This window comes from Eulemur rufifrons, chromosome 27 (genome assembly GCF_041146395.1).
Source record: "Eulemur rufifrons isolate Redbay chromosome 27, OSU_ERuf_1, whole genome shotgun sequence".
In the NCBI taxonomy this organism is placed as follows: Eukaryota; Metazoa; Chordata; class Mammalia; order Primates; family Lemuridae; genus Eulemur; species Eulemur rufifrons.
In genome coordinates, this window is record NC_091009.1 from 27,279,827 (window position 1) to 27,297,095 (window position 17,269).

General features: G+C 46.3%; 1 protein-coding gene across 1 annotated transcript; it reads left to right on the top strand.

Moving 5' to 3' along the window:
* The first annotated feature begins 5,537 nt into the window (after positions 1 to 5,537).
* Positions 5,538 to 9,516, top strand: IL10 (interleukin 10). The gene is made up of 5 exons (XM_069459482.1): positions 5,538 to 5,733; positions 6,575 to 6,634; positions 6,914 to 7,066; positions 8,159 to 8,224; positions 9,332 to 9,516. The coding sequence occupies exons 1-5, from the start codon at positions 5,569 to 5,571 to the stop codon at positions 9,422 to 9,424; spliced, it is 537 nt and encodes a 178-aa protein (XP_069315583.1). The 5' UTR covers positions 5,538 to 5,568; the 3' UTR covers positions 9,425 to 9,516.
* The last annotated feature ends 7,753 nt before the right edge of the window (positions 9,517 to 17,269 follow it).

A 17,269-nucleotide genomic window follows, 5' to 3' on the forward strand; every position in this document is an offset into this window, starting at 1 on the left:
CGTGGAGAATTGTTTAGAGAATGGGTATTAGAACACCAATCAGACATCTATTTTGGAGTCCAGGACAGGGAAAATGGTAGCTGGAATCAAATGGCCGTTGCTGGTGATGATGGAAATGGAAAGAAGTGAGCATATTAGAGGAATATTAGTGAAAAAACTCTAAGGATTGGTGATAGATTGGACATAGGCTGGCAAGGAAGAGGGGGAAACCAACCCATTATTTCCAGAGTTTAGTGGTGGTTCCATTTACTGAGTTAGGGTGAAACCAGAGAGAGAAGATGATGATTCTAGTCTCAGATACAGAATAGGCTACATAAATTTGGGGGGGGGGGATGCAAAATGAAAATGTGGGCCCATCTGCCCCGCAATTACTGAGAATCTCAAGACAGCTACAGCAGAGAAAGGGCAGGACTCTTCTAGTCATGGGACCCTGTGTGACTGCAGGAGTCACTCATCCACAAAGTCAGCTCTGCTCAGAGATGTTGGGTTTGAGGTGCCAGCCATCCAGAGGAGACTTGAGTAAACTAAATCCCATCAGAGGGACAGTTCTGGAGCTGAGAGAATCCATCTGTGCCCCAATCTCAGGAGCCCACTAGTTCTCCCAGGGGACCATGCAGACAGAACAGAAACGGCTATATCCCCTGGGTGGCCAGGTCTCCACTACCTGGCAGCCTGGTCCCTGATCAGCCAACTTCTCACATGAGAAGTACCAGATCACAGTGTTCGTCCTCTAAGGAAAATCCAAATTGCTTGCCTTGGCGCTACAGTTGCACAAGGGGAATTCCACGCTGGCTGATCCCCTTCCGCTGACTGTGGTTTGCAGTGTCTGCAGGCCACAGTCCTCGGAAGAGCACCCCATTCAGTTTGCATAACCCCGGCTCAATTGAACCTAAGGACCAGCCCCAGCTCCAGCTCCTCCTAAACTTCTGACCCACCAGGCCTTTATTCTGAAGTACCCCAGTCACAAGGTCAATGTCAAAAGACCCCAGACAAGGACAGGGCCCACCGAGCCCTGTCCCCTTGGATCCCCACCCAGCCAGGCTTTGGGTGTGTGCTGCGCACGGGGTCTATTGCAGCACAGCACTGAGGAAGCCTCTGTCCAGGGAGCTGAGGAAGGTTATTCAAGGGAATGCTAGAAATTTCAAGCTGGGGAAACTATTTTACATACTAGATGTCCTAGACAAGAAGAAATGAAACTCTCGCTATCAGCCTCAAAAAATAATTACTGACACCAAGTAGGAGCCAAGCCCCAGGGGGATTCTTCTCCAGGATAGTTGCCACACTTTCCCAGTGGGCACGACCCCACCTTCCCTGCCTGCATCACCGACCTGCCTGCTCCCTCCTGGCTGACGCTATTGCTGGGCAAGCTGGCTGGACCCGAGTCCAGGAAGCCCAGATTTCTGAGCCTTCCCTTGCAGCTCCAGAGCAGCCCCACAGGGCTCCCAGCCCATTCCCCATGCTTGAGTCCAAGCTGCTAAGTTGCAGCAAGGCACAGGGCAACTATACGAGGAGGCTGCCATTTTGCTGAGCACGAGAGTAACTGGGAGGTGGATTTCTTATAAGATCTTGTACACTGTAGATAGAACCCTGCAAAATCTCTCTGTGTGCATGCACACCCACACTCCCCACACACTGGTAGTTCTTGTCTGGTCAGACGCCTCTGCAGCTGAAGTGATGAAACTTACTGGGTGAAACTTCCCTTAAAGATTATTAGGATCTCCTGGGCTGGGCGGGGTGACTTTGGACCTTTGGACTTTACCACCTCCCTTCTCTCTGACACCTGGCAATGAAGTACAGGAGAACAGGAAGGCAGAAAAAGCAGGTCCTGGATGACATATGAGACTGCATATCAGCCCTGGATCGCCTCCCTCTGGACTTCTTGTTGGGTGAGACGAAAAAATATACATATAAAATCCCCTTTTTTAAAAGATATGTTTAGTCAGGTTTTTTTTTTTTTCCTATTTGTAGCTGAATATAGAAATTAGGGAATATTTTGGAGCAGGGGTGGAGGCGGAAAGGTAGTTCCCCTCCCAAAACCTTCCTGACTTCCCAGTGAAAATTAATTTGAATTCAATTTAATAAGCATTTATTAGACATTTGCTATGCATTTGGACTTGAGGGCAAACTGGACTCGGGCCATTTGCCCTCAAGAAACTCATAGTCTGATGAGGGGCATTTGTGTCCTCTTGAAATCCACACGACACTCCATCCATCCATAAGTGCCGGCTTCCTCACTTCCTTCCCTACACAGGCTCTTCCCTTGTACCGAAAGCCAAACTCAAATCAACTAACATGTGACTGTTGGCATTTAGGTCTCGATGTGACCTATCGGTTTGGGACTTTTCCCAATGGAGCTTAATGACTTTTCAGGTGAACAAATGTCTTCAGAACTTGAGAAACAGGGCACACGGTCTTAACCTTGCTCAAATGTTCAGATCTGTCCCTTGACGTCAATACTGTTCAATATATTGATAGGGAAGATATTATCTCCATTTGTTAAGTGAAGACTTGTGTCAAGGAACTTGTGTATGGTTCTCTGTGACTATTTAGATTCTGAAATTTTGAGATTAGCGTGGACAATGGTTTCAAATCAATGGGGAAGGGGTCAACTATTCAACAAATGGCTTGAGATAATTGCCTATACATTTCAAAACAAATAAAGAAGTCAGATCCTAACCTTAACTCTATTTAATGGATTATGGAATAAAGAATGACATAAATGGCTTCTACAGGCCTCCTTTCTCCCAGCCACTGTATGTATATTTATATATATATCTCAAATCATAAGAAGAAAGTGTCAGAGACTCTGCCTGCTTCCCTAAGTTGCTCTCTCTCTCCTTTTGAGTGTTTGCCTGTGCCCAGACCAACCTCCTTAGTGTTGCCCACAGGGCAACTCTGCTATGCCCATCCTAATATAGCTGGTACCTTCCATGGGTGGGACTCAGTGCTAGGTACCAGGTATAGAAAGATTAGTAAAACAACGTCCTGCATCAGGGAGCTCATGGCTCACTGGGCAAGACAAGGTATGCACATGGATAGCAGCAAGATAGGGCTACAGATTTCCTAGTGAGGCAAGCACAGGGCAGGGTGGGAAACAAAGACAGGAGATGTTCATGCTGCCTGGGTCAGGAAGGACCTCACAGCCTCATGTGGGGTTCGGGCGCTCTGGCCTGCCTGGTCTGCTATGCTGAGTCTACACCTGGAACACCCAGCTCAGAGAGGGGGTCAGCCCACAGGGCTAAAGTAGTCACAGCCAAAAAAACCCAGAAGCCAAGAAGTAAGAAGGGTAAAAGGGGCAGAGAAACTCAGTTCCTGGTCCCTTTCTCTCTGCTTCCTGGTAGCAGAACTCAGAAAAGTACTCCTGAGCCCAGCATAAATCTGACAGGAAGGCCAAGCACGGTGGCTCCTGCCTGTAATCCCAGCACTTTGGGAGGCTGAGGTGGGAGGATCACTTGAGGCCAGGAGTTCGAGACCAGCCTGAGCAATATAGTGAAACCCCATCTCTACTAAAAATAGAAAAGTTAGCCCGGCATGGTGGCACGTGCCTATAGTCCCAGCTACTCAGGCGGCTGAGGCAGGAGAATTGCTTGAGCCCAGGAGTTTGAGGTTGCAGTGAGCTATGATGATGTTACTGCACTCTAGCCTGGGTGACAGAGTGACACTCTGTCTCAAAACATAAATAAATAAAAATTTTAAAAATTAAAATTAAAAAAAAAAATGTGTTTAAAATCTGTCAGGAGCAGCAATTCCTGAGTCAGCTCCCTTCCAGTTTCTAGAAAGCTCTTTCTCCCTTCATGATTCTTAGCTTTCTGCATTGCCACTCCCCAAAGGGCTAGGAGGAGAGGCCACGGTACTCTGATCCTGACCCACAAGTCACCGCAGCAGACACATCCGCCTTCCCTCCCGTTCACTCCAGACTGGCTGGGCTCTGGGGCATTTGCCCCACCTGCCCTAGCTGGGTGACCTTCTCCACTGGGACAGGCTTGTGACCCGGTGCTATCAGCAATGTGCCAGTGCTGATGCGGGAAGGTGAGGAAATAGCAGAAATATTAGTGATTCCCTCAACCTGGGTCCACTTGTTACTTAACCCCAAAGCCCCCTGGCAAGGAGGAGGGCAGGTACTGTTTCCCCCTTGGGACAGAGGGAACACAGACACAGGGCGGATGAGTGACTTGCCCTGGGTACAGAGGGACAGTGCTCTTCCCAGGCACTGTCTGAACTGGGACAGTGAGGGGAGCCCCTGAGGAAGGGGGAGGCAGAAGCTCAATCAAAGGACTCCCAAAGACTTTCTAGATGCCTGAAGAAGTCCTGATATCACTGTCCGCATGCTCCCCCAACCAAAGGTACAGCAAGACTCCTCATCCCAGCCACACCTGGCCACCTCGCACACACACACATAACACACACGTGCAAATCCGAAACAAGACAACTAAGGCTGCTTTGGGAAAGGGGAGCAGGGATGGGTAAGAGGAAAGAAAGGAACCTGCTGTCCAGCCTTCATGGAATCCTGACTTATGTTCCTTGATATTTCTACTTCTTCCTCCCCACATTTTAAACTCTAGACTCCAGCTACAGAAACTTATAACTAAAAGAAGCCCTGAGGACTATTTGATCCAGCTTTCAATCTACACACTACGGACAGTGCAGAGTAGGGTGAGGGAACCAAACTGGCACCCAGGCAACCTGTGCCTCGGTGTGCTCACTATAAAGTGGAGATAATGAGGGTCATGGCAAGGATGCCCTTCCTGGCCTGTGACAAGTATTCAGGTGTGGATGATTCCTACTAACTTACCCCAAGTTCTGGGACATGGGGTAAGTGTCTGGTTTCTAAATGAAACCAGAGAAGGAGCCTGGAGCACAGCCCAGGACCCTGCCTGTCCTCTAGGAAGCCAGTCTCATCAAGGGTCAGTCTTTGAGCATAAAATGTCAGAACTATTAATAAAATGGAATTTTGAAGATATTTAGCCCACCCCCTCATTTTCACTTGGGGAAACTGAGGCCCAGAGAACTAAGGTGACTTCCCAAGTTAGCAGGGAGAAGTCTTAGGTATTAAACCCAGGTTGGGGGAGACCCAATTATTTCTCAATCCCAGTGTATTCTGGAATGGCCAATTTGTCCACGTCACTGTGACCTAGGAATACGTGAATGGAACCCACAGCTGTAGGCCTCCACGCACAGAACAGCTGTTCTCCCCAGGAAATCAACTTTTTTTTTTTATTGAGAAGCTTAAATTTATTTTAAAAAAGAGAAAGAGAGAGGTACCCTGTACTAAAAATAGCCTATTGCAGAAGTTCATCTTCAACTAGTACTAGTCCTTTTGCTTACAACGCAAAAATTAAAAATTTAACAAATGAAAATTGGGGAGGTCTAAGGGAGGGGCTTTGATCAGAAAAAACTTTTTCCAGGAAATATGTTAACTCTGTGGCTTTTTTTATGAATGGAGGCCTCAGTGAGCCTACAATATAAAAGGGGGACAGAGGAGGTGAAGGTCTACACTTCAGGGGCTTGGGCTTGCTCTTGCAAAACCAAACCACAGGGCAGACTTGCAGAAGAAGGCAGAGTTCCGCCATGCCCAGCTCAGCACTGCTTTGTTGCCTGGTCTTCTTGGCTGGGGTGGGGGCCAGCCGGGGCCAGAGTACCCAGTCTGAGAACAGCTGCACCCACTTCCCAGCCAGCCTGCCTCACATGCTCCGAGAGCTCCGAGCTGCCTTCGGCAGGGTGAAGACTTTCTTTGTGAGTATAATTCCCTCCTGCGCTTTCTCTCTTCCTGGGACTGCCTGAACCAGACCTTCTGCTGGGGCTATAAGAAGAACCCTCCTCCTGCTCCTCCACCTCCATCTCCAGCACCCATTCCCCCCAAACTTCGATTCTTAAGAGAGTCCTAGATTAAGCTATGGGTCCCATGAGTTAAGCTAAGCCCAGACGATGCGGCATAGATGCAGGAAAAGCTGCCTAGAAAGGTAAATGCCACTCTCTGCTATGCTCAGAGACTTCTTACAAGATTCCACTGGAGCTCTATGCTTTATTGGCTGGGAGAAATCAAGAAGGGTCTGATCGAAGGTGAAGATGTTCCCCATGTCCTGTGGCAGGGAAGCAAAAATTGCCTCTGCTTAGAGAGTTTCCAGACCCGAAAGACGGACGGCTCGGGGAAGCACCGTACCCGGGGGAACCTGCGTGAGAAGATGCTTCCCATTCCCAGACACCTTTCCAGGGTGGAGCTGGGTGTCCATAGTATGGTGAAAGAAAAGCGAAGAGCAGGACATGAGAGGGGGCTCAGGGCACTGTAGCGTTGACATAGGTGTCCCTTAGGATCTGATGTGGCTTTGCAGAAAGAACAGCACTGAGTCAAGCTTTTGCCTTTGCTTCAAAATTGGCCAGCTTTGAAAAATAACTTGACTCCAGCGGGGAGGAACTGATTTAACTAATGGTTCCAACACCGTCGAATCCTCTGTTTTTAAAAGTCTTCTACATTGATTAAAAATGAAAAATTCTAGAAATAAAAGTGCATCAGAAAAACATGCATTTTAAGTATTTTCCCAAACCTCAAGTTCATTCTCCTTTTGTTTTCTTGCAGCAAACGAAAGATCAGCTGGACAACATGTTGTTAAGCGAGTCCCTGCTGGAGGACTTTAAGGTGAGGGCAGGGACGGGCGGGTGGGTGGAGTGTACAGTGTGATTAAGGGAGGGAGGCTCTGCTTCCTGACTGCAGGGAGCTGGGTCTGCTTCCTTTGCTTCGAAAAGGAGAAGTGGGAAGATCTTAACTCAGCACATAGCCAGCAGCCAAAGTTATAAGGGGCTCGGGGCTGGGGGAGGCAGCTGGTGAAGGAGGGTCCCAGGGGACAAAGTTGTCCTCTCCAGCTAGTTGCGGCAGCCCTTCCTCCCAGTCACCCCCCTCTTTGGCTCCTGCCCTTAGGGTTACCTGGGTTGCCAAGCCTTGTCTGAGATGATCCAGTTTTACCTGGAGGAGGTGATGCCACAGGCGGAGAACCACGGCCCAGACATCAAAGAGCACGTGAACTCCCTGGGAGAAAAGCTGAAGACGCTGAGGCTGAGGCTGCGTCGCTGTGTGAGTAACAGACCACTTCTTTTCTTTGCAGCTGTCCCCAAAATATCATCTCCTCCAGGCCGGCAGGGCCACGCACATCCAGAGACACACCAGAGGCACAGACTGGTAGGACTAGCTAAGAATTTGGAAAGGCGCCCAGAGTCAGAGCTTGCTGGCTGCTCTCTGAGCAGGAGTGTGGAGGTGGCTGCTAGGCATTTACATGAGAAGATTTGCAAAGAGCTTTCCTGTTATTTGTGAGTCATTTGTGGCTTATTAACTACTCCCCCCCTCTCTCTTCATGAAAGGGGCCTAGAGTGTCAGCCAGGGCTCCCTTGTCCCTTTGGACCTAGGCCCTGGGCTGGGAGCTGAGGCTTCCAAGCAGAGGAAACATCACCCACCTCTTATTCTCAACCTTGGGGGCACCCAACCGTCTAACAGGATTTCCCCTGGTGTTTTAGAAGGGCCAGGGGGCTCCTCGTCCCCAAGCTAGTGTCTATGAATAATTCCCCCAGATAATTTATTTCTCCAACTGAAATGATACCTTCACTATTATTGGTTTCTTTTGCTCTCTTACTGATATTGGAAAATCAGTTGGTCTCTGTTTGCACGACAGGGCTATGCAAACGGTTTGGTCTCTGTAGCTGTGACTATGTTTCCACTCCTCAGCTGCTTAGAAATGGCCGTTGGTGGCTGCAATGGGACAGGGACAGCAGAGAGAGGCAAAAAAGGACAGGCTGAAGAGTGCCTAGCTCAGCACTCCAGGAGACACTGTGGAGTTCTGGAGGAGGAAAGCCAAGATCTAGGTTGTCATCCGAGCCTTGCAAACATCTCAGAGTGGCTTCCAGGGAAATGCATTTCATCTCTCTGGGCTGTGGCTAAGTGGTTGGTTAAGGGGATTAACTAGTTTATTCCTCCAGAAATAAATTCTCTGGGGGAATTATTCATAGTGTAGTGGATAAGGATGAGGCAGGGCTCAGTTCTCCCTGGGACCTATGAAGGGAGGCATTCAGGATGAATCTGGCCCCCTCTGCATGCCACCAGCTTGTCCCCCAAGTGCCACGGACATGGGAGCTGGGAGCCAGGGTCATCAACACTTTCTCTTTTTTTCCACAGCATCGATTTCTTCCCTGTGAAAATAAGAGCAAGGCAGTGGAGCAGGTGAAGAACGCCTTCAGCAAGGTGAGCTTGGCTGCCGGCAGACAGGGCTTGCAGAGCACAGCCCCTGCCCACTCCCCAAAGGGCAGAGGGTGGCAGGTGCCAGCAGGCCCCCCTTTCAATTGGAGGAGTGTGGGAACCTGACAAATGGTGTGACCTCCTCAGCCAGTGAGGAGCTGCCACCTGGGTTATATTTGTTTTCTGTTAAGTATCTTTGGGGTTTCTAAATGACTGCTCCCCGCCTTTGCAGGCCTGTGGGTTGAGCTGGCCAGCCAGCCTATGAACACCGTGAGCTAGGTGCTGGGGAGAGTGACAAAGGAAACAGAAAGTACAGAAAGTAGCTTCTTGGGAATCTAGGCTGAACCCACACGTGCAGGAAGGTGACATGTGAATGTGAAGATGCAAATGCACCTGGGGGTTCAGCCTGAGCTCCCCAAAACTCAGAATGAACAGGAAACAGAACTCGCACTCATCTGGAGTTGGTTCAGGCTCATTTGCCATCTGACCCTTGTACCTCCCAAGGTGCCTGAGAATGTCAACTCCCAAACCAGATGGGGTTTCACACTTCCAAACCCCATTTCCCTGTTCATGAATCTCCTAAACCCCATTTCCCAGAAACCATGTGGCCTGTGCCCTCCTTGTGGGCTGGGGACAGACACTAGGCAGGGTTCCAACATCAGGGGGCATGAACCTCCCGACGGTGGGCCAGAACAGGAGGGCAGGGCCTGCTCAGTCTTGGTGGGAGAGCACAGATGTGAAAAAAGCTCCCTTCTCTCCTCGCACTGTCTTGCTTTCAAAGTGCTTCCTCTAACGTCTTTTCATCAAATTCTGCATACGCATCATGTGAGCACATGACCTTTAAAATTCTCGAAAAGGCAGCATTTTGAAGACTGTGCTTTGCAAAGTGAATGCTCTCCTTTCTACCCGATAGCCACACTCTGGCCAGGAGGAGATGAGGGTCCATGCACTGCCTGTCCCAAGGCAGCAGCTGGGCACGTCCTCGGGCTCAGCTCCCAACATCAGGGAGCCAGTGCAGCCTCCGTCCCCAGAGTCATGCCCATCCCAGTGGAGGGGAACCCATTTAGTCCTCAGATGGGGTTTTAACTAAGTGTTTCTTATCTCCCTATCCAGCTCCAAGAGAAAGGCGTCTACAAAGCCATGAGTGAGTTTGACATCTTCATCAACTACATAGAAGCCTATATGACAATGAAGATGAAAAACTGAAACATCCAAGATGGCAGCTCTTTAGACTCTAGGACATAAATTGGAGATCTCTAAAATCTGAGCCAATGCTCTGGGATAGTCAGTCCGGTTCCTTGGAAAACCTTGTCATACCTCTCTCCTAGAATATTTATTACCTCTGATACCTCAACTCCTATTTCTATTTATTTACTGAGCTTCTCTGTGAACTATTTAGAAAGAAGCCCAATGTTATATTTTTTTTCAATATTTATTATTTCCACCTGTGTTTAAGCTGTTTCCATAGGGAGACACTCTATGGTATATGAGTGTTTTAGGAGAAATTTTAAGTTATATAAGGGAAAAAAGTGTTCCTTTTGGAGCCAACCAAAGCTTCCATTCCAAGCCTGACCACACTTCATAGTTGTTGGGTTGTTTTCCCTGACCTCCCTCTAATTTCTCTTGTTTCTGGGCCTGGGGCTCCCGGGGTGTCACAGACTCTGACCCTCTTAGGAAGAGAAACCAGGGAGCCCTTTGATGATTAACCTTCCAGCGGCTCAGAGGGATTCCCCTGACCTCACCCCTCAACCACTTCATTCTTGAAAGCTGTGGCCAGCTTGTTATTTATAACAACTTAAATTTGGTTCTAATAGAACTCAGTTTTAACTAGAAATGATTCAATTCCTCTGGGAATGTTACGTTGTCTGTCTTCATAGCAGATTTTAATTTTGAATAAATAAATGGATCTTGTTCAAATCATGTTATGGTGTTCATCGACTCCTTTCTGACTAAAATTGTTGCCTCAAAGCTTCCAAGACAATGAGAATGGGTGAATGAATTCTGCACTCCAGAGAAAGGAAGCCAGCCACCCTCTCCCTGGAGAGGAGAGAGACTCCAAACCAGATCAGGAGAAAAAGCTATGTACGCTTCAAAAGCCAACAGCAAAGACCACCATGGTCTTCCCATAACTCAATCCTTTAAGGCACCTTTAAGGCACTATCCCTAAATCCTTAAAGATCATGCTGATTTTCAAGGCTACAGAGGAGATTCCGAACATACCAAAATTAGAAAAATAGGCTGGGGAAGTTTTTAGTGTGTGTGGGTTTTTTGTTTGTTTGTTTTTGCTTCTTCAAGCTCCAAAGGTCCAGGGGGCGAATACTAATTTGTCTGGGTTATCCTGAGGATTAAGATATTGTGTGACATGGTCTCCGGCAGGAGGAGAAGGTCTCAGTGCATACAGTTGGTTGTTAGCCGTAGTCACAACTGAAAACTCCCACCAAATCCTCTTTGAGCTGGGATCAGACACAAACAGGGTTGTAGCCAATAGAGTTGAATATAAGCAAATCAGCCCACTTGATAGGATACCCAAGGCTCAAGCTGCTGCTCTTTCTGTCCCCTCCCTGAGCCACCAGACAAATGGCTTCTAGCTGCGGTCTGTTGGGAGGGGCATGGTGGCTGGGGAAGCCCTACTCAGATACTCAAAGCCCCGTGACTTGGAGGAGATAGGGGGGAAGAATGGGCAGAGCCGGGGCAGCCCTGGCCCGGGGCAGGGTGGGAGTCGACTGGCTGTGGTCAGTTTTTCAGTAAGACCTGACTCACTTTGGTTAAAGTAACCATAGGAAGGAAGTGGAAGACATCAAAGCTGAAATTCTGAGATGAAAGGTTAGGAGTAAGAATGGAGGCTAGCAGAAGAGGAGGAGAGAGGGACTGATGCTCTCCACTTGAGGTTCTCTGTACTGAATTGGAGAAGTCATGAGTCCCTGGCTGGGGAGGCTTGGGCGCGGCGGACTCACGGCCAGGCAAGGCATACTAAGTTGAAGGGTGACACCTCACTCAAGGGAAGTGGGCATCTGAAACAAGTACAAACTCACCTGAAAAAAGCCACATAAATAAATCCATTTATTCATTCAAAATTAAAAATCTGCTATGAAGACAGACAATGTAACATTCCCAGAGGAATTGAATCATTTCTAGTTAAAACTGAGTTCTATTAGAACCAACTTTAAGTTGTTATAAATAACAAGCTGGCCACAGCTTTCAAACTGTTAACAATAACTACAATTTGTTAAGCACTTATTTTGAGCTAGTCAGTACTAGGTATATAGGTATCAGGTATATGTGGTATATATGATATTATTATAGCTATTTTCTATTAGCAGAGAAGACACTCAGAAATTTTCTTCGGTATTATATTTGCTTCATTGGGGTTCAATAATCTAACATTTTGTAGATCATATTTGAAGTTCAAATTTTTTACTTAGCCTGCCTGGGACTCAGTTTCCTCAATAAAACAAGGAAATGGATCTGAATCAATGGTTTCCAACCTGGGGCCACAGGAGTGACAGCATTCATGGCGGGGTAGGGGTTGTTTTTGAGTGATTCCCCAAATTTGAGAGGGCCTAATGGAAAGTGTGTATTTACCACCACCACTCCGTGAGTCTACACGGGCTCATTCCAACGAGCTTCTCCGTCTGGCTGGAGTCACAGCCACTTTGTGTGGAAAGGCAGGGTGCCTCAGGCTGATCAGAAGTTCTATTTGGTAGTCACCTGTTATATTTTTGATTAATGAAATCAGAAAATGGAATTATTTCTTTAAAAAATTTTTAAGCAGCCAAAATATTTTAAAATAGCGTCTCTGGGGAAAATTAATAGCAACAGTCCTTTGTGGTAAAAAACTTTGAAACCACTAAATTAGGTGACCTCTAAGTTCTGTTCAAGCCCATAGTTCCTAATGCCAGTCTCTGCCTCCTTTCTTTCCAATTGACCCCTCCTCCAGGACACACTCCTATGTTTACAGGGTCTGCACTGGTAACTTTCCAGACACTTCCCCAATCATCTGTATATCATTGACAGCTCTCCTCACCCAGCAGGGGTGAGCAGCCATGGAGCCTTGAACTTCCAGAAGCTTCCTTGCCACCCCTGCTGGAGGTGGGACATGGGGAGATAAAAGACCTAAGGACAAGCGACACAGCTTACCTTTGACTCCACAGCACAGGGCTGATGTGCACAGCCTCTGGAGGCTGATGGACCTTGGTGATGGACCGTGGCTGCGTGACTTCGAGATGTCACCTACCTCAGTGTTCTCCTCTGTAACATGGAAAGAAGAATTATTCCTTCAAGGTGTTGCTGTCATAAAAAAATAAAGGCATGAATGTATGTTGAGCTCCTCACACAGAGTAAATAATAACAGCAGCTCTGTCCCCTTATACATTTGGGAAAATGCTCACGTCAGACCAGAGAGAAGGCTGAGTGCTGACACCGTAAGAAACAGCTGGACGTTTCTTGCACCTGTGCCATTCGCTAGACCTGGACTTTTCCTTATAATGCTCTCCACCTCCCCACCCACCATGTCTGGCTGGGAAGAGAAAATGATTTGTTCCTACATTTGGAAGGGAAAAAGAGGAAATAACCTCTGTTTTGTTTGTTTGAGTGTTTACTTTTGATTCCCTAAAGTTGGTCTCAGAAATGCTTGGCTTGGTGAAGTCAAAACATACATATGAATTACAGCCCCTAGAGTTCCACAAATCCAGTGACTTGTTTCACATGGAAGCCTGTCATTCACAGCACTAATGGTTACGCAGACCATCAAGTGTAGGTTCAATTAACCGTGTGGAGAGCTTTGTTTGATTACGACACTGGGCTTTGCTCATATATGTTCGTTCTCATTGTTGCTTATCTGCTTAGCAATCTGAAATACGAGAATTCAGCCTACTACTCTGCTTTTTTTCTTACTATTATTTGAGGAACAAAAATGTTTTCCAAGGTCATGAAGCCATTGCATAACAGAGCCCATGGTTTATCCAATGTATAGTCCAGAATCTCGTGCCTATTTGAAGTCTCCCTGGATCACTTAGAGAAGAAGGGTGGAATTTCCCCAAACTGACTCTATCATACCCCCTCCACCAGGGCTGAATTTGGCTACTACTGCAGCATTAAATAACTACTCTAATCTCCTTATATAATAAACTCGACGTTCACGTCTGACAAAGATGAGACCAAATCAAAACAGAGGCAAACTGGCTTCTCCATGACCTTTGCCCCAAATCAGAGTTTTTACAAAGATACATATTTATTCACTCAGAACTTATTATGCTCTAGGTACTAGTTGTGTGCTGAAGAAAAAGCAATGAATAAGACAGACATGATCCCTGCCCTCACGGATTTCATAGCCAGTGGAGGAAACAGATATTATAAAATTAACTATGATTTTATTATAATTGTGGTGATTTCTACTAACAAGAAGTGGGAGAGTTAACAAAGAAGCTAACCAAGATTCAGGGTTGGGAGAGGCTTCCATGGGAAGGTGACGTTCAGCTGGACAGGAGGTATGAGTAGGAGCTGGCTACGTGAAGAGGGAGGTGACAAGAAGCAGAATGAGGTGTGGATTTAAAAACCCCTTAGAACTGCAAAGAATGGGAGGAGGGGGTGGTCTCTAAAGCAAGAGTAGATTTGTACTAATGTGCAACACGGCTAGAACCTGGGCCCTCTGACTTCTCCATCCCATCTCACATTCTGGGCCCTGAAGTAGGAAGAAACTTAAACTGGTCAAGAAACTAAAAGATGAATTCCAGAAAATGAGGGACATTATGCATGAGAGGGAGAGAGTTAGGATGAGCTTGATGAAGTGGGCAGGGGTCTGATCATTCAGGGATGGTCTAGACTTCAATCAAGTGCAAAGGAAAGCCATTTAAGAGTATTAAGTAAAGAAGAGAATATATATCTTCTGTATGGGACCATTTAGGGGCCATTCGCTTCCAGTCCACACAAGAGAAAATTGTAGTCTGGACTAAGGTGTTAATAAATAGGAATTGAAAGAAGTGCAGGGATTCAAATATTCAGCAATTATTTAGGTGAGAGTGGGTGACAGCCAAGACGAACCCCAATCTCCGGCCTGGACAGTTGAGTAGAGAAAAAGCAAGTTTGAAGGGGAAGGTGATACATTCTACATTGGCCCTGCTGAGTTGGAGGTGCCTCTGAGACTTTGCATGAAAATATCCAGTGTGGTCAGATGGATATTGAGATTTAGTCTGGAGGTAAACGTGTGGGTGTCATTGATATATAGACGATGAATGAAATCATGGGAGTGGATAAGACTACCAAGGGACAGAGTATAGAGTGAGAAGAGAAGAGATCCAAGAACCAAGCTCTGGAGAACCCAGAATTTATTAAAGAGTGGCCTGAGTGATCACAAGAAACCCCAGGAGAGAGTGCTATCCCTGAGGACAGGTAAAGAAGCTATTTCGAGAAAGACAGAGTAGTCAGCTGAATCAAATGCTATAGGGAGGCCAAGTAAGATCAAGACAAAGGAGCCCCTACTGCATGTAGCAAACAGGGGCTACTGTTGACTGTATCAAGAATTCTGCGGGGAGCAGCAGGGACAGGAGATGGCAGGTTGCACATGAAATAGTAGGTGGAAAAGCAGAGACGACAAGTGTGGACAACTCAAGACACTGGGCCAAGGGAGGAGGAGAAGAAGTTGAACATAGAGGAGTGAGATGGGAGAACTGATGAAGGCAGTTTCCTCAGAAAGCAGAAGGGCCTGGGATACAGGTAAAGAATTACCTTTGAAACAAGGAGGACAGCTCCATTGAGAAATAACAGGAAGGAAGTAGAGACACCTCCATTGAGAAATAACAGGAAGGAAGTAGAGACACCTCCATTGAAAAATAACAGGAAGGAAGTAGGGACACCTCCATTGAAAAGGAATAGGAAGGAAGTAGGGACACCGCCATTGAAAAATAACAGGAAGGAAGTAGAGACACCTCCATTGAAAAGGAATAAGAAGGAAGTAGGGACACCTCCATTGAAAAATAACAGGAAGGAAGTAGAGATGATGGACACAGAAACAAGTTGGTTTGAAGAATTGTTGGCAGGAAGTTGAGGGTGATTCCAACATATGGTTTCTGTTCACTCTTAAAAAAGTAAATAAGAAGGTGAGAATGCAAGTGAGTTTGAAGAAAAATGAAAATTTGAAATGAATATTTCAGAGATGTGGAAAGCAAACAACTCTAGAGAAATGTGGTAAATTCCTAGGCCCCAGATGAGGTATGTGACCATGAACTAAAGTGGTCTGCCAGAATGTAACATATTTCACGGGATTATTTTGGCAGCCTGGGGCCAAACACATAGAAGGCAGAATTGTTTTGCCCCATGATTATAACAAAAGGACAAGGAGGAGGAGAAATTGAGAAGACAGACATAGCTCTTTTTATTGCATTTCACTTTATTGTGCTTTGCACATACTAAGTTTTTACAAAGTTAAGGTTTATCGCAACCCTGCATCAAGCAAATCTATTGGCACCATTTTTCCAGCAGCATGTGCTCACTTCATGTCTGTGTGTCATATTTTGGTCATTCTCACAATATTTCAAACTTTTTCATTATTAGTGTATCACCAGGGAGAGGAGGCGGTGGCTAGAGAATGGAATGCCCACATGAAGAGACTTTTGGAGGTTGTGCAGTCTTGACAAATGGCAAAATCCAGGCTGTAACCATTAGAGCAAATGGCTTAGTAGAGGCAAGGAAAAGGCTATGGACACACGGAAGCCATAGAATTGAAAAGCCACACTCTGGATGAGTCATCCATAGGGCACTGAAGTACATCAGACTCGTGGCAGTAGAAGGAAGAATATAAGTGCTCAAATTGTCTGTGATGAAGGGGAGAGGGAAGAGGTATTTGAGCACCCTGGAGCTCCTGCTGAATTCTAACCTCCACATGTGTAGAGTTCTCAGAGTTTCACATACTGGACAAATGATCCTTCTAGATTTCCTAAATCTCAGAAAAGAACAGATCTAGATTCCTTGGGAAGACTCCCTAGTATAACTAGAATTTCCAAATAAATGACTTACATATTTGTAAATGTATCTTACCACAGTGACTTTTTTATACATCAGAGAAATAACCTTTGTCTAAGCATTAACCACACGCAACCTTAGAGTCACTCAAAACGAGAAGTTTATATTTTTTGCCAGGATTAATCATCATCTAATGATGCAGCCAACTGGGAACTTCCAGCAAATCTCCAAATACAGACCTTTCCTCTTGTGTGCAGGGTTTTGTTTTGTTTTTGTTTTTGTTTTTGTTTTTACAAAGCCTCCCTCTGTCACCCCAGCTAGAGTGCTGGGGCGTCATGCTAGCTCACTGCAACCTCAAACTCCTGGGCTCAAGCAATCTTCCCACCTCAGCTTACAGGTGCATGCCATGACACCCAGCTAAATTTCTATTTTTAGTAGAGACGGGGTCTCGCTCTTGCTCAGGCTGGTCTCGAACCACTGAGCTCAAGTGATCCTCCTGCCTCAGCCTCCCAGAGTGCTGGGATTACAGGCATGAGCCACCATGCCCGACCCTTCTGCATGTTCTTTAGCCCCTTGAGTGTCTTCAATCTCACTTATCACCATTGAGCTCAATCTCTTTCCTACATACCAAAGAGATGGAAAATCACCATCAAGAAATTGTTTTCTCCAGTCTCATATAAATCTCCTGATGAAAATAGAAGGCCCTATGAAAAACTGCAATGCAAAATCTAACCTCTCCCTCTGATGTTTGGCTCAATATTACAACCAGTAGTTCTCCCATCATCCCAACAGAGGCATCGAAGCATCCAGCATCCTCAGTTGCAGTCCAGGGAAGAGGACAGAGGTAAGAAGCTAACTCAGAGCTGCTCAGCGTGGGCTGATGATCGGTGCTGGTCCAGGAACTGTTTGTTACCAGCTTTTGGCAAGGCAAGCATAGAAATTAAGGGTGTGTAGAAAACTTTATGGCAATTTGACAGAGTATTTTTTTGTGTGTTCATTACAATGAATGATTTAAAACAGGACTTGTATTTTGCTTATCTTTGTTATATTTTTATTTCATTCTCCTAGTAATTCTTTGTATTATATTTTACAAAA

What these genes read in the sequence shown, in the direction of transcription:
- IL10 (XM_069459482.1), top strand. Translation starts at nt 5,569, where the DNA reads ATGCCCAGCTCAGCACTGCTTTGTTGCCTGGTCTTCTTGGCTGGGGTG. An exon ending in CCCTGCTGGAGGACTTTAAG is followed by an intron (nt 6,635 to 6,913) that starts GTGAGGGCAGGG and finishes TCCTGCCCTTAG; the next exon opens with GGTTACCTGGGTTGCCAAGC. An exon ending in GGCTGAGGCTGCGTCGCTGT is followed by an intron (nt 7,067 to 8,158) that starts GTGAGTAACAGA and finishes TTTTTTCCACAG; the next exon opens with CATCGATTTCTTCCCTGTGA.